The following is a 22,566-nucleotide window of genomic DNA, read 5'->3' as shown; positions in this document are numbered from 1 at the left end:
TCTATTAGATAACATACTTTAGATATGAATTGTATTCCGTTTATCAAACAATAAACTCTGATAATTAATATCTTTAAATTATTATTTAGTTACCCCACTGGTTCAGGATTGTATTGTATGTTATCTGGACATATTAAAAACTTAGATAAATATTTTGTATGTTTCGATTAGCATTACATGTTATTGTTTATCGAAGTCTGTATGTGTGTTTAGGAAGTAGAAATTCGATTAATACATAGTTATTTTGCTTTCATAAAGCGGTGATCGAGCAAGCCAGCTTAATTCGCCGAATGCGTTCCCATCTTCTTTCCAAATTAAACCTCGTGCACGCACATTCATTAGTCGGAACGCGGAATTGCTTCCACTTGACGCCTGTCTTCTATACGGTCGCCGTATTTTACCGGTCAAAACTATTTACGTTCAGGCATTTTCATCTCAAAAACTATATTTGCAATCGGGAAAGTTAAATTTTACTAATATTATAAAAGCGAATGTTTGGATAGATGGATGTTTGTATAAATGTATCCCCAAAACGGCGGCACGGATTTCGCTGAAATTCGTTACAGATGTAGAACATAGTCTGAAAGAACACGTAGGCTTCTAAGGATTTATTTTATTGCGCGCAGACGGAGCCGCGGGCGACAGCTTGTAAGTTATAAAGTATTAAAATATTATTTTACATATTTATATATCTTCTTAATTTATTCAAATTAAAGTTAGCATAGATTTTCAGTAGGTAATTAATATAAAAATTTGACAACAGAATACATTTAGCTGTCTACGTCTACATAGTATGTTTCTTTAATTATCCATTGTCTTTCTTGAATAAAAATTAATTGTTAATTAAATAAAATCTAACTCTACACCTATGACATTTCGCTGAATGATAATCGTGTGACTTTGAAACAAAAACCGGTTGAGACGTTTAGGTTAAAGGTCACTGTGAAATTGGCATTTATGTACATCTTATTTAATACTTATATACTTACTTATATTTTATATGCGATAATTAAAATGGATGAATGGAATTATGTTAGAAGGTATCATCAGAATGACCTAACGGGTGTCTGAATTGTGGCACAGACGTAGAACATAGTCTGGAAGAACACATAAGCTAATAATTAAGTATATTTTAATGCCGCGCGGACGGAGCCGCAGGCTACACCTAGTTGTGTAAAGATAAATAAACAATTTATGTATACTAATTTTATTAACAATTCATTCATTTTTTCATACTTTTTGATGTGTAATAAATGCATAGAAAACAATGAGGTTTTTATCTTATATTTTTTTATAATACTTTTTATTCTTTTAACATCTGGCGTAGAACCTTCCTTAGAATTTTTCCGCTTAGGTTTTTAGGTATTTCCTTAACAAAACGTACACCTCCACGTAGATGTTTCGGGTTTGATAACTGGAACAATATTATTATGTTATCAACACAACTGTAGTAAATATCGCAGCTTCATATCTAATTGTATAAACACAGATTTAATATGGTTATGTAAAAAAGTTTCAAGTGAATTTCCTTCTTATTAAAGTGTAATAAAGTCTTCTTAATAGCGCAATTTAATTAGACGTTAACTCGGTCGTAACACTTCTAAACAATAATCAAATTCATCGGTTGATATAAAGCAAGCCTAATGCGGGGATTTAATTGATAAATGCACGGTAAAGAATATTACAAAACAAATGTTAGCTATTCTAATGAAAACGGGCGATTGCGAACTTTACAGAAAGCGTGAACAGAAATATCTCGCATCCCACACTAACGACTAATCAAATTGCGTCGTAACAGTCTACCTTGTTACAATTGTTATTTGTAATTGCTTGTAATTTACTTCTTATATTTCAACTAGCTGTCGACCGCGACTCTATCCGCGCGGAATTAAAAAAATATATTGGTCGCAGCGTAATGCTATATAGCCTAAAGTCTTCCCATAAATGGACTATCCAATAAAAAAAGAATTTTTCAAATCGGGCCAATAGTTGCTGAGATTAGCGCGTTTAAACAAAATCTACCTCGCTTTTTATAATACTACGTTAATTCTTTCATTAAAATACTACAATAATTACGCTGGAATTTTTAGCAGAAAGAAGATAATTGATAACACAAACCCTTTCAGCGACGAAATCTTGAAGCTCTTTCTCCGTAATGTTAGCACCAGCTTGAGGTACTACGAAAGCGAGAGGCAATTCCCCCGCGTCTTCGTCCGGTAATCCCACCACGCCTACGTCACGTACACCCGAGTGTTGCATTAATACCGTTTCTATTTCTGCTGGGGGAACCTGACGAATTAAGAAATTATGTTATATTGAAGAAAAACCTGGATAAAGAAGAACTGGATAAGCGAAAAACACTGAAGAGAATCTTCTACAATCGAGAAAAATATCGCCGACGAAGTTAAAACGCAGATGTACCAAAGCTGACCAGTATCTTGACCTAACAAAATCCAAACGAGAAAATGAGTTTTACTTTTCTTTTTGCCTGACAGATGGCTCTGTTTTTCTCTATCCTTCTTATTAGAACTATTGTTTAATCTATGTTAAGATCGATAACGGATGTGCATTTTACCTTAATTATGGGAATATTAAGTATTTTAAATTATTTTCTAACCTGAAAACCTTTGTATTTTACTAATTCTTTAAGTCGATCTACAATATACATAAATTTCTCATCATCGTAATACGCGATATCACCAGTCTTATAGAAGCCTTCGTCATCAAAATCTGCACTTCTGTCTCTTCCTATATACCCTTTCATGACCATAGGACTTTTGAAACATAGTTCTCCTTTCTCGTATGGTCCTAAAGGTTCACGCGTTTCTATATCAACTATCTGGAAAACAGGTCATAATTTATTTCATCAGTACAATGATTTCAAATTTATAGTTTTTAATTGTTGAAAATTTTAATTCAATTGTATCGATTTGTGGTTAGGTATATAGAACATAGTCTGGAAGAACACTATTTATTAAGTTACTAGCTGTCGCCCGCGACCCTTTCCGCGCGGAATTATAAAAACTAATGGTCGCAGCGTAATGTTACATAGACTAACGCCTTCCTCTATAAATGGACTATCCAACAAAAAAATAATTTTTCATATCGGACCAGTAGTTCCTGAGATTAGCGCGTTTAAATAAACAAACTCTTCCGCTTTATAATATTAGTTTATATTTTATATATATTTATTTTGAATCTACTAACCTTAACTACAGTATTATTAACAACTTTTCCAACGCTCCCTGTTTTACATTGTTTTCCATTTACGTGCGAGTTAATTGTTATCATCACCGTCGCCTCTGTCATTCCGTAGCCTTGATATACGTCTTTTAAATTTGGAAATCTATAATCCAAGGATGTATCATCAAATTTAGGTTAATAGAGAAAATTATTTTCTTAAACTATAGAAATTGCTGGAACATTCAGAATCATTTTATAATATAATCAGAATAACTCACGCCCGCAACCCAGTGGGGTAGGTTACCATGGACTTACATTAGGGGTGGTTTTAACCCACCTCTCTTGCTTCTACATTCATACATCTACGCATGCACGTCGATTTCATGTGCTCTTAATACTGCACTTCTTGAGTGTTTTTCATCAATCTGGACAGTACAAGCCCCAACCTACAATGCTATAATTTTGTGTCAAAAATTCCCTTGTCTTAATCTCCTTTCATTCATTCTTTCAACGTATGCAAACTATATCTTTTTCAACTCTATTCAAACAATCCTATTACATGTCCCTGAATTTCAATACCATGTTTGAAAATTTACTTTTTTTTAACAGCATCGATGGTATCCTTTTGTAAGACAGCAGCACCACTGAGGATCACTTGTACTGAGCTCACGTCGTATTTGATATCTGTTTTAGTCAATGCCAGTATCACAGGTGGTACCAATGTTAACTGATTGGCCTGAAATTAAAATATTAATAAGTTCTTGGTAATTTATGACGGTTAGTCTCGTATGTATACGTTCTCTATTTAAATTACAACTTCAAAGATATTCTATAATATTTTGATACTTATAAAGAAAAGTTCAAGTCACCTTACACTAATATGTTACTTTAGGTTTGCAACTAATAAAAATGAATCGTCCTCATAAGTACAAAATTTGATTATTAATTACAACTTTAAGAAGTTGTTATAATTTTTAGAAATGTTGGCTTATTTATATCTGGGTCACTGACCTTGTATTTTTCTATTGTTTGCAAATAAATATCAATTTCGAATTTCGGTAGAAAAACTGTCTTAGTTCCATGTCCCATGTACACGAGCATCATCATCAAACCCATAGCGTGGTACCATGGAGTTATGTTCAAAACAATTAACGTCGGATCGCATACATCTGGTCTGAAATCACAACGTTCCTACAAATACCTTCACCATAAAATCCACTAAACATTCCCTCCTTATCTTCATTAGAAATTGGTGGGAAGGAGATGTGGACGATTTGTTACTTCAATTGGTAGCGTAGGTAGTACACCCATCAGACGAAGGAAAACGTAATTCTGCGTTCTCCTCCTACTGACTATATAATTGGATATGCGATTGTTTAGAAAAGACAGCTTCTTCTTCGTTCTTATTCAAGTGCACCTGTTCATGTTACGTAACAGTTAATTCTACCTATATTATTGTTCGAATCAGTACCACCGCTACAAAACGCTACATCAGCGTCAAAATGTCGAAAATCACATAGGCACAAACTACTATGCCCAATAGCCCCACTTCACGCTCACCTGTCCTCCGTGTTGTTCTACGGTCAGGTGTGAAGTGTTAGCAATATTACTATTACTACTGCGGACTCCAATGATTAATGAGTTCCAATCATCCATTAACAATTACGTATTATTATAATGATTACTAAAAATACTTACACTGTACAAGTAGCGATTACATTTAGATGACTTATCATCACACCTTTTGGCAATCCAGTCGTGCCTGACGAGTACATTATAAAAGCGGTGTCTGTCCGTCCATCCACGTCTACAGCAAGAAACTCCTCTACATTCACATTCTTTTCGATTAACGAACCAGTTGATGCTATCGTCAAGTCTTTATAACATAGTTCACCTTTTGGTCTATCGTCATCAATGAATATTATCTTCTTTATAAAGCTCAGAGAATTGATGACGCCTTCGTGTATTTGGTAAGCTTGTTTTGAACAGAATAGATATTTTGGCTTCGATATATTTAATATATGCTTAAGTTCATCTAAAAAATATTATAGTAAGTCAGGAACGTTTCATATGATCTTTATACTTAAACTAGCTGTCGCTAGCGTTCTACATCTATTATATGCTAAATGTCATCGAGATCAGTTCTGTCGTTCTGGAGATACCTTCAAACAAACATCTATCCAAACATACGCATTTATAATATTAGTAAGATAAGATGGTTGAGATTTTAGAATGCCTATTTGTAAAACTTGGAATATCCTAAGCTTGTTTAAATTATTCAAACTTCCGTGAGACATTATATTAAACTGATATATAAACACGGCTAAACACTCACGTATATACGTCCGGTGGCGGCACCGACTAGTTTCGAGCCCATCGGGGGCCCTTCATCAGGATGAGTGGCACTGGTATTGTTTCGCGGACGCGGCCCGTCGCTCACTGAGTGTCAGTGAGTCAGTGAGCGACGGGCCGCGTCCGCGAAACAATACCAGTGCCACTCATCCTGATGAAGGGCCCCCGATGGGCTCGAAACTAGTCGGTGCCGCCACCGGACGTATATACGTGAGTGTTTAGCCGTGTTTATATATCAGTTTATCCTAAGCTTGTTTGTTATAATATTACAGCATTATACTTTTGAATCCTTTTTCTTTTTATAATTTAGATTCTAACTATGGTCATAAATAAGAACTCAAATCTATAAGGTCTACTTGAAGTGAGACGATAAAAAATATATACGTGGTACAGAGTGAGAAGGGTCGCGGCAGGGAGATCAATATGTTACCTTTAACATATCCTACACTAATAGGCGTTACAATAGCACCGGTGCTGGCTACTCCTATAACAATGGACCAGTTCTCCAGTCGATTCTCCGCGCACACACCCACAATGTCTCCCTTCTTCACGCCGAGACGGACTAGAGAGACCGCGAGATTAACAGCTGCTTGGACCATCTCATTGTATGTGATTCGTTTCTCGTTTACTGCATTTATCTAAAACAAATTAACGTTTAATTCAGTGGCATTCGGACTACTAAAAAGTTTTTGATTTTTTTTATGAATACGGGTTTGATATGTAAGTTATTTTGTAACCCCCTGTAGTCTAAATGAATGACTCGATTTTGACGAGTGAGGTATCATTCGATTCGTAAAATTCCCCTGAGTGTCATAACTGTCATACAGTAAGGATTTATTGTTTTTAACATACATATTGTTTTCATAATATTTCAAGTAACAAACGGCAAATGGCAAATAGGAAATTCAAAAATTCAAATTTTATTTTAATGCTACTGAAAATAAAATATTATTAAACAAAATTAAATGTAATTAATGTTCGTGTGAAAACTCTAGTAATGACGTCCATAGCTTAGTATGACGTAAGGAAAATCTTAAAAAAACTTATTATAAGGAATAAAAAAATTGATAAAATAAAATAGAAAACTTGATTTTTTTTTTTCTAAAAATATTTATCTTGATCTTGACTTATTACGACATTAGGGAAACGAAAACAATGGTGAATAATTATAGATAAAGTTTTAATGTATTTAAAAACCTTTATTCAAATAATCCTAGCTGACCCCGTGTGTTGCAATCTGCCCCAGATTTAAGAGGCGTCTAGCCGGATCACATACCCTGAGCGTGGAGAGAGAGAAGTTTAGGAGGTGGCAAAATTCTCAGTTTACAGATTAATCAAAACTGATCATTTGTCTAACTTTCATCAAAAAATAAACGTAATAGATAAAAATACAAATAAGTGGACGGTGGTAGAACCTTTGAGTTTTGCCCCGTGTAAAAAAATGTACATTCGGGGCTGGGTGTAATGTGATGTCAAAATTATGTCAAATATCGGGTCACTCGTCACATCCACAGTACAAATATCTTAATGCAACGAAATGTAGTAGAAAAATAGTATTTTGTAGCAAAAAATATTCGCGACAAAATTTTACGCGAAAAAAAATACTTATTAATTTAAAAAAAAATCAGTATAAAGGCTGTTACAAAAATATGACTGAATTAATAATAATGTCCCAATGAATTTATAAAAAAAATGTGAATTAAAATACTAATTGTATAAATATAAGTTGCGTTAAATCATCATATTTCCATCAGAGTACTGTAGTACCACGTCTTGTCCAAACATGCTGTAATCACGCATAAAAATGGCATAGTCATTTAACGAGAAAAACAAATATTTTACTAGCTATGAAAACTTGTAAACGACAACAATATTGTATTTAATGATTTCAAATAATATTTATGACGAACGATACTTTTTGTTACGTTGTTTTTAGGGTTCCATACCTCATAGGAAAAAAACGGAACGCTTATATAATCACTTTGTTGTCCGCTCGTCTGTTGTCAAGACCCCTTATCTCAGAAACGCGTGAAGTTATCAAACTGCAATTTATTTTTTTATGGTTATGGAGACAACAATATTTGTACACATTGTTTCGACAATGGAAACTCACGGGTATAGACTATTTAAAATAACTTATGAATAAATTTGTTTCATAAATGACTGTCAGCCGTGACTCCATCTAGATCAGTGGTTCCCAAACTTATATTGGCTACTGCCCACTTTGAGAATAAATATTTTTTTAGCGCCCCCATATTTTCACATATTTTATTTATTTATTTATATAAACAAGAAATAAAATACAAATTTACAATAAAAGTGTCTATAAATTCATTGCGGGTTTGGTACTACGCTATGAAATGAAACGGTAGCTAAGTTACATTTTTTTTGTTTACAGCAAATACAGGGTGCACAAACGCGTTATAAATTTATTAAACTTAGGATTTTAGATAATGATTTTTAAGTATATTTTTAAGTTTTTGTTGTTTATATTATTTTTTATATCAGTAGGTACGTTATTTATTAATGTTGGAATTACATATTTAAAAACCACTATAACTTCAAATTAAATTAATTAATTTTGTGACCTATATATGTATATTAACGGAGAATTCTAAACGAAACTTTTACTATAACCGGCAACTTGAAACCTGCAGCGCCCACAAGGTTGCTATCGTACACTTTGGGAAAGATTGATCTAGAGGGAATTAAAAAAACTTAATTACTACATTATGACTTATTCCAGTTAAAACTATCTATTTTATAAATTATCTACATCTTTACATCCACTATTGCCCAAAATTTCGCATTAATAATATTAGTAAGATAACATGACGTATACAAAATTTTTATCAAATTTTTCTTATCAGATACTTGCGATGGTATTTAATGATAAATAAATGTTAAAAAAGTAGCAACAGATTTACATATAAATTCAGTAAAATGGCGCCATTTTTTCAATGGGTTGGAAAGAAAATGTAAACAGTTAATAATCCCGAATCAGGGGCGTTTTCACAATTGATGGCAATATAAAGAAAACAAAAAAAAATGTTTGTGTAACTCATTGATTTTCGTAATTTTTTTTCCCAAAAATGAAACATCCTTTGTTAGTACCCTACTGATAAGAATGTTTTTCGCACATATATTTAAGTTCTGTTTTTATGGATGTGGTTTTGTGGGTTTTCATGTATCTTTTGTGACGACCCAGAGCCTTACTGAACCGATTTGGACGATTGAGGTGTCATGCAATTCTTCTCCGGAGTGTCATATACAAAACGCACAAATAACATTGGCACAAAACACATACTGTGAAGGTCACAATTCAAATTCTTAACTAGTTAAAAAACGAGTTCGTATCTCACTATCTTTAAGTTATTTTTATATTGCTTGTTGTTGTCTATAGTGAAGTAAATCCATAGTATAATAAGAAAGTGGTATTTAATTACTTTAAATTAAGAAAAACATAAGTCTTTGTTTTTTTCAAAAATTCAGTTAATTGAAGCGCTATTTCATTAATTAATGAATAAAATAAGCTGATAGCCATGGCATTTAAAAATAATTTTGTATAAACAATTTGTACATACCAATGCTACCTTGTCACCATGTTCTTTAAATCTCTTCACAAGGAAATCTCCTAGATTTAATTTCGCAGGAATATAATTTTCATTCGGACCGTAAACATATTTCGGATTTCTTAACATATTACACGTTGTTACGATAACAGAGTCAAATGTACAATGATAATAATAAACTGACGAGTCACTATTACATTATGAACTTAACACTATGTTGCTTGACAATGAACTTTGGCATACATCACATTTTTTAGTTTTTTATAGTTGCAAAAGTTATTAATAATCGGCTCAACTATTTTAAATAATATTTTGAAGCTACTTAGTTGATTTTATTTGTTTATGACAGTTAATGATAACGTCTTCTTGACAACATTAATGGACCAATGACAATAAGCAATTCATAATGAAATATAATCCAGAGTGGTAATAGATTGCAAAGTAATTTCTTCTGTGAGATATTTATAATAACATTATGTATAATATCCAGTCATTGACATTAGTACTGTCAGAAAAAAAAGTGTTATTCGTTTAAAAATAAATTTTTATGAACTGCTAGCTGTGTCCGCGACTTCGTCCGCGTGAAATAGTCTTTGGGTAGCATTTTAATTATTTAAGCTACTGTCAAAGTCTCAAAACATTTCCATAAACCATACATATTGTAATACAAACTTTCATTCCCTTTTGCTATTTCGCAACCTTGTTGGTAGCATTTTTATAAACATTGAATGTCATTGTTATTAAATCAAATTAACAGCCTAAAAATAATTTTCAAGCTTCTGTCGATAAATATTTCGAACGTCCTTTTCAACCCGTTACAACCCTTTTAAAAAGTAGCTCATATCCTTTCCCAGGCTCTAGACTACATGTGTAGTGTACGAAATTTTATTTAAATCGGTACAGTTTATGCGTCAAAGAAGGTCAGATAGACAGAGTTGCTTTCGCATTTATAATATTAGCAAGGACAAGATGTCGCCCACGATTTCGTCCGCGCGGAATTTAAAAACAACCTTATTAGTAGCATATATGTTCGTAGTAAAATTAATTAGTAGCCTATCTTGAAATACTTTTTAACAAACATCCCTCCATCTAATTTGCATTTATAATATTAATAAGATAACAACACAACACATGTACTGTGATAAGCATTGTTAAGGTAAAAACATCTTTCGGATATCCATTATATTATATTTTCAAAATGATTCCGAAAAAATCTGTTTTTGTAACCGCTAAACCTACATGACATAGAGTAAGATAAATTAATTATACATGCACGCCTACAATCGAATTCAATAAGAAATGATATTTACACATGTCACTGAATGATAATAATTTTATTGTCCATGCAATTAGAAGGGTTCCGTACCCCGAGATAAAAAAAAACGGAACCCTTATAGGATCACTTTGTTGTCCCTCCGTCTGTACGTCAAGACCTATTCTCTCAGGAACGCGTGAAGGTTTAGGCTGGAATTTATTTTAAATACTCAGGTCTACTGTCTTTTGGAGCAGTGATAAAATCAAACTTCTAAGCCAATCCAATAAAAAGGTAGACGTTTATTTTTGGAACGATTCAGTTTAAAATCAATGGTAAAAAAAATTCTGTTTTTAATAAATTTCTGATAACAGCTTGATAAATTTGAAATTGTTTATATAGGTTTGTTGCAATTTGTCATGTGCACTGAATTCGTTTAGACAAGGAATAACCTATGAATTAAAAATTAATTAAAGAGAACTAACTAGGAAAATATGCTTGGGCTCTAACAAGTTAAATAGCGCCACCTATTGGCTTCCTTTGAATAAAGTTTTTTTTAATATACAATTTTATTTCTTACATACACTGTACGTGTCTTATGCCAAAGTAATATAGATACTCCGGAACAGAATACGAATCAAATAAAACCTCACTCGTCTGTATCGATTCAATTGTTTAAGCTCTACGCCGTTACAACTAATCATTCACCTACCTGTATAAAATGGTCTGCAAATTTTCAATTCAGCAATTTATATTTATGTTGCAATTATATTCTGTAAGGCCAGTAGACGCTAAAAAGATAATGGCACTGATAATTAAAGGTAATTAATAATAATTCAGCAGATCGCTGAGAAAAACCTTTTTAATAGTCTTATTACAAGAAACCTCAAAGCACTTTATTATAAAAATAAAAAAAAAGTTTAATTAATAATTTTATAATAATCCCAAATAAAAATTTATTCTCAGAATTGAAAAAGTTATATTTATCCGATATTTTTCTCCTTTTCGAGCATCTCTCGCAGATTTTTTCGTAATATTTTTCCGCTCGGGTTCCGCGGTATATTGTCAACAAATCGTACGCCGCCTCGTAAATGTTTTGGGTTTGACAACTGCAACAAAATATTATATAAGCTGTCGCCGGCGATATCATTAGAGTTAAAAAGCCTTTAATATATATATATAGCCCGCTTGCAACAGCTACCTTCCGGCGAAAGTCCCGTCCAAATCGGTCCACCCGTTATGGAAATTACCAGGAATACATGCGGCCTTGTGACAACCATACCGACAAATAGACTTAAAGTTTTAATTGGTTATTCAATATCAGCTATTTAAATACATCAGGGTTACCCGAAACATATTTATTGCGAGAATTCACACAGATACTCCAATTTTATTAATAAGTATAGATTTACATGTAACATATGTAAGTAAATATATAAATAAAAAAAATATCAGTTTGTTTGGTTCTAAAAATGTAATATACACACCCGATCGGCAACGAACTTTTGCAGTTCTGCCTCTAAAAGACAAACACCAGGTTGTGGCACCACAAAGGCAAGCGGCACTTCACCTGCCGCTGCTTGTGGAAGCCCCACTACCCCGACGTCACGCACTCCCGGGTGCTGCAGCAATAGTGTCTCTATCTCTGCAGGAGGAACCTGGTAGATATAATTATGATATTTCATTCCCAACCCCTTAAATGTTCTAATGGGAACATTATTAACATAAAAGAGCGTATAATCTAGTCTTGGAGTTCCTCAAAACAGCTTTAATCATTGTTGTGTCCTAAGTCAGTGAAAGGACTTAGCCTGAGTTTACCAGGTTATAAGTAAATTACATTTTAAACGGGTTTTCAAATTTGGCAGCTCGGGAAATCGTACTACTCGTTGCGCAGAATATAAAAAGGGATGCAGTGATGCGTAAAAGGATGCGTATGAGGGGCGTTGCGTAACGCACAGTAACCTTGAGTCTTAAAAAAAAACGGTCTACTACGTATCCATCTATTTCCTTGTATTTTTACCTAAATGTAAAACTCGTCTTTACCTGATAACCTTTGTATTTGATTAATTCTTTCAATCTGTCCATAATAAACAAATATTTCTCATCATCATAGTATCCAATGTCACCAGTTTTCAAAAAGCCCTCATCATCAAAATCTTCACTTTTGTCTCTTCCTATGTAACCTTTCATCACCGATGGGCTTTTAAAACAGATTTCTCCGGATTCATAAGGACCTAAAGGTTTCCTTGTTTCTACATCTACAATCTATAACAAGAAATAATGTTTACTTTTATCAATTACAATATTCATTTTGGTCCTCCTCCGAAACATGATTACAAGAACATAATACCATATCTTTATCTATTAAAACGTTTTATCAGCCAAGTATTTGTGAGTCTGTTTTGGCTATGGGGCATCACGGATATGTCAAGTCCGTCATCACAAACGTCTTTTGGTATCATTTATTTTAATTTTAATTAGATAATTTATGGGCTTGTGAAAGACCACATTTGGCTTATTGACCGAAGGAGCCTCTAAACTGATGATTAGCGTCTTTTAGACATCACTTACCTTCAAAATTGTATTATAACTAATCTTGCCAACACTTCCAGGCTTGCATTTCTGTCCAGTCATATACGAGGATAGTGATATTAAAAGCGTACTCTCTGTCATCCCGTAACCTTGGTATACATCTCTTAAGTTTTTAAATCTGCAAGATATTATATACTTAGATTGCAAAAATTAAAATTACTTGATTATATCGCCGTATAATAGCGATATTTCAAACTTTATCGTGGGAAAACCTAATGATATTAAAAACACAAAGATAGGTCATCTTATTTTTATTTGTTATGTTCTTTTTAGCAATTTTTAAAAGTCAGTATTATGCTGTAGCTATATTAGGCGGAGTTATACCTCCCATATTTATATGATTACTCAGGTGATGATAACTCAACTTAAAACCAGCGCAGGGACTATTTAGACTGTCTCTGCATACGCTCGGCTGGTTCCAGTGTGATATGAAATTTATTTCTTACTTTAAGTAAAACCTCGAATGTTAAGAGAAAAAAATGTGAAAGTGATGAATGATGATGAAATACATTATGGTTCTGATTATCACTGTTAGTGATTAGTGTATTTTAAATAATTACTTTGATTTAACAGCTTGGATAGTATCATTTTGAAGAACTGCAGCTCCACACATAATGACTTCTATTGAACTCACGTCATATGTAAAAGATGTTTTACATATACCCAATATAACAGATGGTACCAAAAGTAATTTCTTTATCTGAAAAATAATAATAAATTATAACTAAAAAGATACAAAATCTATCAAACAATTTCGGCTGGTATGCTCGATGTCGTCTGTTAAATGCTATCACTTATAGATGATTGAATTATGATCGCAGTAAGGATTTATTTCTAACAATCTCAAAGACATAAAAGAAACACAAGACAAAGGAAGACAATAGTTGGAAATGAAATCATAGCTCCCATACTGAACCATATAAAAATGCGACAAAATACATTTTGTTACTATACCTTATATTTTTCGATTGATCTCAAATAAAAATCCAATTCGAATTTTGGTATAAATACAATTTGGGATCCTGTATACATATACAAAAGCATCACCATAACACCCATGTTATGATACCACGGAGTTATTTGCAAAACTTTTAATGACGGATCACAAACATCCGGCCTAAAAATTAAAAATTATTTTTTAAAACCATATTGTAGTAATTTGACACAATAATGAAACACCACAAGCAAATACTTACACTGTACATGTAGCGATGACGTTTAAATGAGTGAGCATTACACCTTTCGGCATTCCAGTAGTGCCTGAGGAGTACATTATAAAAGCAGTGTCGGTAACTCCATCTACTTCCACTGCAAGGAACTCTTCTATGTTTACATTCTCTTTGATCATCGAACCATCAGAAACTATTGCCAAGTCTTTGTAATATAATGCACCTTTTGGTCTCTCTTCGTCAAAGAATATTATCTCTTTTATGCATTCCACAGATTTGAAAACTGCCTCGTGCATTTGGTAAGTTTGTTTAGAACAAAACAAGTAGCTTGGCTTCGATATATTCAACACGTGTTTGAGTTCGTCTAAAAAATAAAAAATAGCACAAACAGAGTACATAAATTAGAAATGACAAATTTAGGATAAGGTAATTTTTTAGTTGCTATAAAGCCATAGTTAGAAGTTTTAGAAGACTTTTTAGTAAGACAGAGTAGCTGTAATAAAAAACAACATCCAAGCAGACAAGGGCTTCATAACATCACGAGATATTGCAGAACTAAAACAAGTAAATCTACATACTTCTTCAACTATAAACTCATATGAGATTTACCTTTAATATATGCAGTACTAATTGGTGTTATAACTGCGCCAGTACTGGCTATTCCAAGAACAGTAGACCAATTCTCCAAACGACTCTCAGAGCATATCCCGACCACGTCTCCTTTCTTCACACCAAGACGCACCAGAGATACGGCGAGGTTCATGGCAGCTTGCACCATTTCATTGTACGTTATCTGCTCTTCGGTTACTGCATTAATCTGTGATATAGCATAAAGTAGATCTTTCATGGTAAAATTGTATTATTTTCTTAATAACTGACGTTATATTTTTGATGTTTACAGCATTTAAATTATCGACAATCATAGGTGGTCCCAATTAATCAACTTTAAGCAACCTACTATTTTTGGCTTTGAAAAGATAGTATGTGTATTGTTATAAATAAGTGTGTTTAGATGTTTGAATGTTTGAATGTATGTTTGTTATAAGACATCTTCAGAACGGTTTCTTGGATCTAGATAAAACATAGTATCCCATAATTATATGTACAGTTTCCTTGGTTTATTTCTTTAATACGATAATTCCTCAACGGCGTATAAATGATTTATAGAAACATATCGTATTGAAAGGTATATACAACATAGTCTCGCATAACGCATGGTATCCTCATCCTGTTTTATTTTTAATTAAACAAGCTAGTGTTAAAATAATCATGATCTTACCATTGCAACTTTATCACCATGTTTCTTGAATCCTTTCACCAAAAAATTCCCTAAATTTATTCTCACTGGCATCGTGCTGTCGTCGAGGCCAAAGAGATAATTTGGTTGCTTCAACATTTTGTACGTCTTGACAGTGAGCGCGAAAAACTCGAATTGTACAATGGACAGAGAATATAGTAACGCATATAAGTACAAACTTTTGAAATTCAAATGATTTTTTTTTCTTCCAAAACATGAATGCTAAAGGATTTATATAGTTTAATTAGCTGTCGCCCGCGCGACTTCGTGGAATTTTACTAGAATTATATATAAAATGATTAGTAGACTATCAGACTGTTCTCTACATCTGTGTCAAATTTCATCGAGATACGTTGAGCAGTTATGGATCTTCTAACAAACATCCATCCATTTAAACCTTCGCATTTATAATATTAGCAAGGCTAGCTGTCGCCAGTGACTCCGTCCGCGAGGAGTTAAAAAGAAACTGAGTAAGCCATGTATTTTTCCAGACTATGTTTTAAAGCAATGCCAAATTTAATTAAGATCCCTTGAGACGCTCCATCCATACATTTATTATGTTAGTAAGATGATCACTAAGGAAGGAGAGGGGCAGCCGTCGTCAATTACAAGACCCACCTCGTATTCAATTATAAAATCCACGTTTCACGGTCCTTCAAGCCGGATCTTTACTCTGGGTCCTAGCAGTATGTTCGTACGGAATATGATCTTAGTGTAAATTAAGTTAGAGAAATCTAAAAAGACTGCAGATTACTGATGAGAACATTAGTAAATAAGAGAAGAATAAATAATAATTTGAACAAAGCGCCAACGCCATACATGTCTTTAATTTCAAAAGTAGTTTGAATTAAATACGAATTCAGCTTTAGCTGACAGTACTTACCTCTATTGATATCTGTTGGATATGTCACTTTTTTACAGCTGCTATATTTATGCTTTACAATTTTTTTAACGCAATATACATGGTGTTCAATTTTATTAATCTTTTTGTCCGGCTGATAGTTGACTAATGCTGTGATTGGCATAGTCAGACGAAGTTATCTAAGGGTATACTAAATATCCCTTAGTCACCCTTAACTTAGAGTAGGCTCCGAGCCCCTCGGTGGGGACATGTAGTGAGCTGATGATGATGATACTAAATATTTGTAAACAAAATTGCAATAAATTAGCCCCCTTCTAACAAAGACAAAGACAAATAGGGCTTTGTTATCTAAAGTCTAAGTATTGTGTTCTACACAGCGACTCCCGTAATTAAAAGCCGCCAAGATATCAGAAAACATTTATACATTTTTTTGACAACCCTAACCGAGATAGAAGCGCCTCCAATAATTGGGTCAAAAAAGTCTACGTATGTATATGCGTACTAGTTGTCGCACGCGACTCCGTTTGCGCGGATTAAAAACAAACATAATGAGTAGTCTATGTGTTCTGCAAAACTATGATCTATATGTATTCCAAATTTCATCGAAATCCTTTTAGCCGTTCTAGAGATACCTTCAAACAAACATACATCCATCCATCTAAACAATCGAATTTATGATATTAGTATGATTGTGTATGTAAGTTCAAATTTGTTTCCTTGTACGAAAAAGGTATTAAGGCGCTGTCAGACGCAAAATGCGCTTACTAAAAAGCGTAGAACAAGACATCTAAAAAGACTTGGTTAGTCATATTTTAGTATGTGTAACTTCAGTCCTTTAACTAGATTCTGGTTGAACAGAATTTTTAATAGATGCAATTTTCTCGATAAATTGCGATAGTTCAGTACAACAGCGTCTTAACTGAATTTGGAGAGTGAAATCAAGAATTATTTCTTCTTTCTTGATTCTTGATAGAGTTTCACAAATGTCACACATGGGTCCAACCAAATCAATTTAATTTATACCTTTTGTACAGAAACAATATGTATTGTTTTTATGTATTTTTATTATATTTATCTTGATTTGATTAAATTAAGTTTTTGCAAGATATAATCACAGGGAACCGAATTCTCAATTGTATGGTAATTATTTATATTAATTTATTAAGATTTTTAATAACTGCAGTAGCATAAATAATAAAAAAAACAACTGTAACGCAACTGAACATTCAAGTATTTCAACAATCTAAGCATTCAATCAAAAATTTATTTTGCTTTGAATTTTGTTTAATTTTTATTTAAATTTATCGTTTCATCTTATGATGCGTATGCGCCTAACTTAAGTCTAGTTAGTTACGGGAAGTGTATTACGGTATTCCACCTATAAAGAGGGCCTTTAGTGCATCATTGGAACTGTACCACTCGTATATTTTATAATATAACTAAAGCCCAGGTTAATTATAAAATAACAAGATAAATTTGCGATACAACTCAAAATTTAATTGAAAATTTAATGCAGTAATAAACCATATTTTTATATTATGACAATATTCCCAACATGAAATAACATAAAACAAAAATATCACTTATTTTGCTAACTTAGGGTGAGTTTCCACTGTCGACAGAAATATACAAAATCATATCTCTCATATGCTCTATGAAATATTACTCACAAAAACAAGTTTCATTACAAGTTTTACGATAATCGGATTACACGGTTATACAAATTTAATTTATGCTTAAGTTATAATTATTTATTGTAAATTAACAGCTAATTCTCTGAGATGTTTTCTCAGTATTTTACCGCTTGCAGTTTTAGATATTTCCTTCACGAAATGTACTCCACCTCTTAAATGTTTGGGATTTGATAACTGGAACCAGAAAATACTAATATTAATAAACATTAAATACAACAGACTTTAACCCAGAAATCTTTCTCTTTAGTATTATTAATCCATTCTATTGCCACTGATATCCACAATGATGAGACATTCGGATTGTATTATTCTCGTGATGATAATAACATAATACTACTGCCATTAAAATTATTTCTTATTTAAAGGAATTTGTATCGAACATTTCTTAATATACTAACTCTTTCAGCAACAAATTGCTGCAGTTCTGCTGCGGTAGGGTTGGCACCAGGCTGCGGCACCACGAAGGCGACAGGCAGCTCGCCGGCCTCAGGATGCGGCAGCCCTACCACTCCTACGTCACGCACTCCTTCGTGCTGCAGCAGAACTGCTTCTATCTCCGCTGGAGGTACCTACAGTTAAAAATATAGTTCTTCTATTTGCCATTCCATACCAATTGGCGCGTTCATACATGCAGGGTTGGTTTCGGGTCTTTTTAATAACGCCATTCTTGTGTATTTTAATCAATCTAGACGATATAAATCCTTGGGACGGCCCCGGTCAAGTATTGAACGAAGGTTGAATTTATATGTTTTTTGTAGAAACAATCAGATGTTTAAATGGCTAGTAACTGAATTAACAACCTGATACGCAGTTATATTAACAAGATGTAGAAATGTTTTATGATAAAAATATTTACCTGATAAGCTTTGTATTTGATCAATTCCTTTAATCGATCGGCAATAAACAAATACTTCTCTTCATCATAGTACCCGACGTCGCCAGTTCTAAAGAAGCCATCTTTGTCTAAACAACAATTTTTGTCGTGTCCAATGTAATCTTTCAAAATGAGAGGACTTTTAACGCACACTTCGCCGTTTTGATGCGGACCAAGAGGCTCTCCGGTGGCTACGTCTGCTATCTACGACAAATAATGTCATTAGTAGCTTACCATTTTAAATGCTAAAGTTTGGATATTCGTTAGAAGGTAAATCCAAAATGGTTTAATGGATCTCGATGAAATTTTGGTAAAGATGTAGAACACAGTTTGGATGAACGCATAGGCTTCTAAGAGTTGTTCTTAATTGCAGATGAAGTTGCGAACAAACGCACACAATAAAGGCTTTTTATCTAAAAACTTCCACTGTATAAATAATTCCACTGCAGCGATGCCTACCTATATGATAACAATATTGTAATTCCCTTATTCATATTGAAGTTGTTTTCATTCACAATATTGTAATGTAAAAAAAAATGTGGGAAAAGTCAAGTAAAATTGTTATTATAAAAATAAAATGAAAAAATCTTTGTAATACACAAAAAAAATTGTATGTATAATATTTGTATGTTTCGTGAAAAATATAATATATTGGTTTTGATTACGATAGTTTGAGTTGTTTTATAGTTATAGATAACTAGCTGTTGCCCGCGACTCCGTCGGCGTAGAATTAAAAAAAAAAATTGTCGCCTATGTGTTCTTCCAGACTATGTTCTACATGTATGCCGAATTTCATCGAGATCCATTCAGCCGTTATGTACAAACAATCATCCAACCATCTAAACATTCACATTTATAATATTATTAAGATATTTTGTGACTTATGTCTACTAAGTACCTTTATCAACGTGTTGGGTACAACTTTACCGACGCTGCCTGGCTTGCACGTGCCATCTGTGAAGAGAGTGTCCATGGTGACAACGAACGTAGTTTCTGTCATACCATATCCCTGACAAATGCCTTTCAGATTTTTGAATCTATACAAATTAAAAAAAGAAGTTAATTCACACCTTATAATGTTCGGCTTTTCCAGCTCTAATAAATATCGTATGTTTTATGTCGTAAACTTAACTTACTTTTTATTGATAGCTTCGATAGTTTCCTTCCTAAGTGCAGCGGCTGCGCTCATAATAGCCCGGACTGAGCTGAGGTCGTACTGCGAGGACGTCTTGATAAGAGCCATCAACACGGGCGGCACCAACACTAGCAGGTTCACCTGGAATGTCACACTAAGTACTTTAAATTCATATATTTCGCTCGTTGTTGAAGAATATTTCGGATGAGTTGTCACACGAGTTTTCGAATAGGAAAAAGTCGTAGAGGTATGGATGTACTTATCTACTATTTTACCTTATATTTTTCGATGGTCTTCAAATATAAGTCAGTCTCGTACTTTGGTAAAAAGACATGTTTGCAGCCATGACTCAGATATATAAACGTGCTCATTAATCCCATAGCATGGTACCAGGGTGTTATGTTCAACACGATATGTGTTGGATCTAGTAAACACGATCTGTAAATTATAAAATGTGTCGATAAATAATTTCAACTTGAAATTCGACTGCTGAAATACTTGTATTCAAATATATAATTGTCTCTATTTAATCAAAGATAATGAAAGAGATGAAAATACATGCATCCATACTTACAAGTTAAACACAATTAAGGCACTTAGATGCGTTTGCATAACTCCTTTAGGTAATCCCGTCGTTCCTGATGAATACATCAGGAAAGCTGTATCAATCTGACCTTGTACATCAACTACTTCAAATTCTTCATAATTTACATTTTCTTTCAACATCGAATTAGGTGTTATAGTCGCCAAGTCTTCGTACAGTAATGTACCCTCTACTCTCTCGTCACCAAATAGTATAATCTTTTCAATATAAACTAATGATTTGAATATAGCTTCATGATTATCGTATGCTTGTTTTGAACAAAAAAGAATTTTCGGCTTTGATATATTCATAACATGTCGCAGTTCGTCTGTAACAGAATACAACTGAATGACAAACTCATTAATTAATATCGGTTCAGCAGTTAGGCTCCAGAAGGTCACATTCTTGGAAGTCGAGCAAAATAGACAGCAAGCAGGGGGGGGCCAATCTTGTAGCCATATCTTACCTTTTACATATCGAACGTTTAAAGGTGTCATCACACCTCCAGTGCAGACCGCTCCGACGATCACAGACCATGTCTCCAGTGTCGGCTCGGAACATATGCCAACCGTCTCACCTTTCTTCAAGCCGAGTTCAGAGAGACAAACAGAAATATTCATAGACGCTTGGAGTATGTCATTGTAGGTGAGCGTCGTGTCAGTAGCGCCGTTGATCTAAGAAGCAAAAGATATGACATTAAAAATTTTATCAACTTTTGTCTTGGTTTAGTAAATACTATAGCTGGAACCGATGACTTCTTCTTCTAGTTATTATTATAAATTCGTTTCAACCGTGTGATCGTTATGCCTGTACTAGATAAAGCAAGCGACTTGCGTCGACGATTCGTTTTTGGGTTCTGCGCGACGAAAGGATAGAACAAAAGCATACGAATGGTTGTTTGGATTATTTATTTTTTAGTAAAAGTGAACTAAAATGTATTAAGTACTTAAAAATTTAATTTGACATAGACGGATAAGCTAGTTGAAAAATAAAAAACATTTGTCAGAAGTGGGATTCGAACCCACGCCCTCAGAGAGGACCAGAACGCCCGCAGCCCAGTGCAATGGGCAAGGTAACCTTGAGTCTGGCGCCTTAGACCGCTCGGCCATCCTGACATGTGATGTGTGTGGTGAAATTAACGATAAGATGCAATATTTCTTATTCAATAGAAAAACATTGATATTGTAATTGAATAATCATAAGAATTATTGAAGTTTGTATTTGATTTTCATACCCCAGAACTCAAACCTAGTAAGCCTTTTATTTTCCTAAAACAAAACTTGCACCCACAGGTTAATAGACCTGTGTTTATTGAAAAAATGCAAAGGTCATTAAAATGTGAGAAAATCATTAACGAGATAGCACTGTATTGTTCATTAGCAATGTCTTTAGGTGACGATAAAGATTTTAACAACCATTTTTTTTATATCTTGTATTCATTATATACTAGTTTTTGCCCTCGACTCTGTCCACTCAAAATTTAAAAAAAAGGAAACAGGATAAAAAGTCCTATGCCTGTCTCCTGATTCAAAGCTCACGAATTTTCAACAAAATAAATTCAGAAGTTCTGAAGTTACAAATAGTATAACTGACATGAATAAATTTTATATTAGTATACCGTATATTTTATATATAGTAGCCGATGCGTTCTTCTAAACTATGCGTTAAACATCTATGCCAAATTTAATCGGCCACGATCCATGCAGGATTTTATGAGTTACCTTCGCTTACATAGCGAATAGCATTAGACGGTGAACCAGCTAGTGGCCACTATATTTCGCTAAAGCGAATTGACCGCTGTCCATAAGCGTCTGCAATATCGGGCAGCACAGAATAATCGCGAAGGGAGAGGAATTTTGGTATTGCGGTGCGCCAATCTAACTATACTCAGCAGGGTCGCACCACGGATAGAAGTTTAGGTTAATCCTTCGCTACTGCATTCTTTGGGTTCAGCGGCGGGGCCTGGGAACAGACCCGGCACTTGAGACTGGAAAGGTCCCG

At 33.6% G+C, this 22,566-nt stretch overlaps 3 protein-coding genes and 1 non-coding gene across 4 annotated transcripts in view; all 4 read right to left on the bottom strand.

Moving 5' to 3' along the window:
- Window positions 1-1,268: 1,268 nt before the first annotated feature.
- Window positions 1,269-9,384, bottom strand: LOC106124363 (4-coumarate--CoA ligase 1). The gene is made up of 9 exons (XM_013320935.1): window positions 9,120-9,384; window positions 5,966-6,173; window positions 4,882-5,218; window positions 4,195-4,357; window positions 3,780-3,919; window positions 3,208-3,346; window positions 2,618-2,839; window positions 2,119-2,289; window positions 1,269-1,414 (listed from the first exon to the last, which is right to left on the bottom strand). The coding sequence occupies exons 1-9, from the start codon at window positions 9,234-9,236 to the stop codon at window positions 1,304-1,306; spliced, it is 1,608 nt and encodes a 535-aa protein (XP_013176389.1). The 5' UTR covers window positions 9,237-9,384; the 3' UTR covers window positions 1,269-1,303.
- A 1,897-nt stretch (window positions 9,385-11,281) lies between these two features.
- LOC106124359 (4-coumarate--CoA ligase 1-like) lies at window positions 11,282-15,544 on the bottom strand. Its single transcript, XM_013320930.1, has 9 exons — window positions 15,400-15,544; window positions 14,730-14,937; window positions 14,148-14,484; window positions 13,906-14,068; window positions 13,512-13,651; window positions 12,931-13,069; window positions 12,403-12,624; window positions 11,847-12,017; window positions 11,282-11,468 (listed from the first exon to the last, which is right to left on the bottom strand). The coding sequence occupies exons 1-9, from the start codon at window positions 15,514-15,516 to the stop codon at window positions 11,343-11,345; spliced, it is 1,623 nt and encodes a 540-aa protein (XP_013176384.1). The 5' UTR covers window positions 15,517-15,544; the 3' UTR covers window positions 11,282-11,342.
- Window positions 15,545-17,887: 2,343 nt separating this feature from the next.
- LOC106124362 (4-coumarate--CoA ligase 1-like) overlaps window positions 17,888-22,566 on the bottom strand; it is a 6,660-nt gene continuing 1,981 nt past the window's right edge. The window contains exons 2-9 of the mRNA XM_013320934.1: window positions 21,032-21,239; window positions 20,557-20,893; window positions 20,258-20,420; window positions 19,984-20,123; window positions 19,746-19,884; window positions 18,830-19,051; window positions 18,372-18,542; window positions 17,888-18,147 (exon numbers count right to left, since the gene is read on the bottom strand). Of these exons, the coding sequence (XP_013176388.1) occupies window positions 18,031-18,147; window positions 18,372-18,542; window positions 18,830-19,051; window positions 19,746-19,884; window positions 19,984-20,123; window positions 20,258-20,420; window positions 20,557-20,893; window positions 21,032-21,239 (1,497 nt within the window). The 3' untranslated portion in view covers window positions 17,888-18,030. The remainder of the gene's footprint in view (window positions 18,148-18,371; window positions 18,543-18,829; window positions 19,052-19,745; window positions 19,885-19,983; window positions 20,124-20,257; window positions 20,421-20,556; window positions 20,894-21,031; window positions 21,240-22,566) is intronic.
- TRNAL-CAA (transfer RNA leucine (anticodon CAA)) lies at window positions 21,566-21,680 on the bottom strand. The gene is made up of 2 exons: window positions 21,643-21,680; window positions 21,566-21,610 (listed from the first exon to the last, which is right to left on the bottom strand). It is a non-coding gene; the product is annotated as a tRNA-Leu (tRNA).

This window comes from Papilio xuthus, unplaced genomic scaffold, assembly GCF_000836235.2.
Source record: "Papilio xuthus unplaced genomic scaffold, Pxut_1.1 DF825946.1, whole genome shotgun sequence".
Taxonomy (NCBI): Eukaryota; Metazoa; Arthropoda; class Insecta; order Lepidoptera; family Papilionidae; genus Papilio; species Papilio xuthus.
This window is presented reverse-complemented; position numbering and strand designations above follow the sequence as displayed.

Bases quoted from the DNA above. Each gene is read 5' to 3' on its own strand.
- LOC106124363 (XM_013320935.1), bottom strand. From the start codon at position 9,236: ATGTTAAGAAATCCGAAATATGTTTACGGTCCGAATGAAAATTATATT. The intron at 5,219-5,965 runs GTAACATATTGA...AATATTTTTTAG, and splicing joins TAGTGTAGGATATGTTAAAG to ATGAACTTAAGCATATATTA. The intron at 3,347-3,779 runs GTAAATTTTCAA...CTTGGATTATAG, and splicing joins ATCGATGCTGTTAAAAAAAA to ATTTCCAAATTTAAAAGACG.
- LOC106124359 (XM_013320930.1), bottom strand. From the start codon at position 15,516: ATGTTGAAGCAACCAAATTATCTCTTTGGCCTCGACGACAGCACGATG. The intron at 12,625-12,930 runs GTAAGTGATGTC...TTCTTGTTATAG, and splicing joins GTTATAATACAATTTTGAAG to ATTGTAGATGTAGAAACAAG. The intron at 12,018-12,402 runs GTAAAGACGAGT...TATATCTACCAG, and splicing joins TCAAATACAAAGGTTATCAG to GTTCCTCCTGCAGAGATAGA.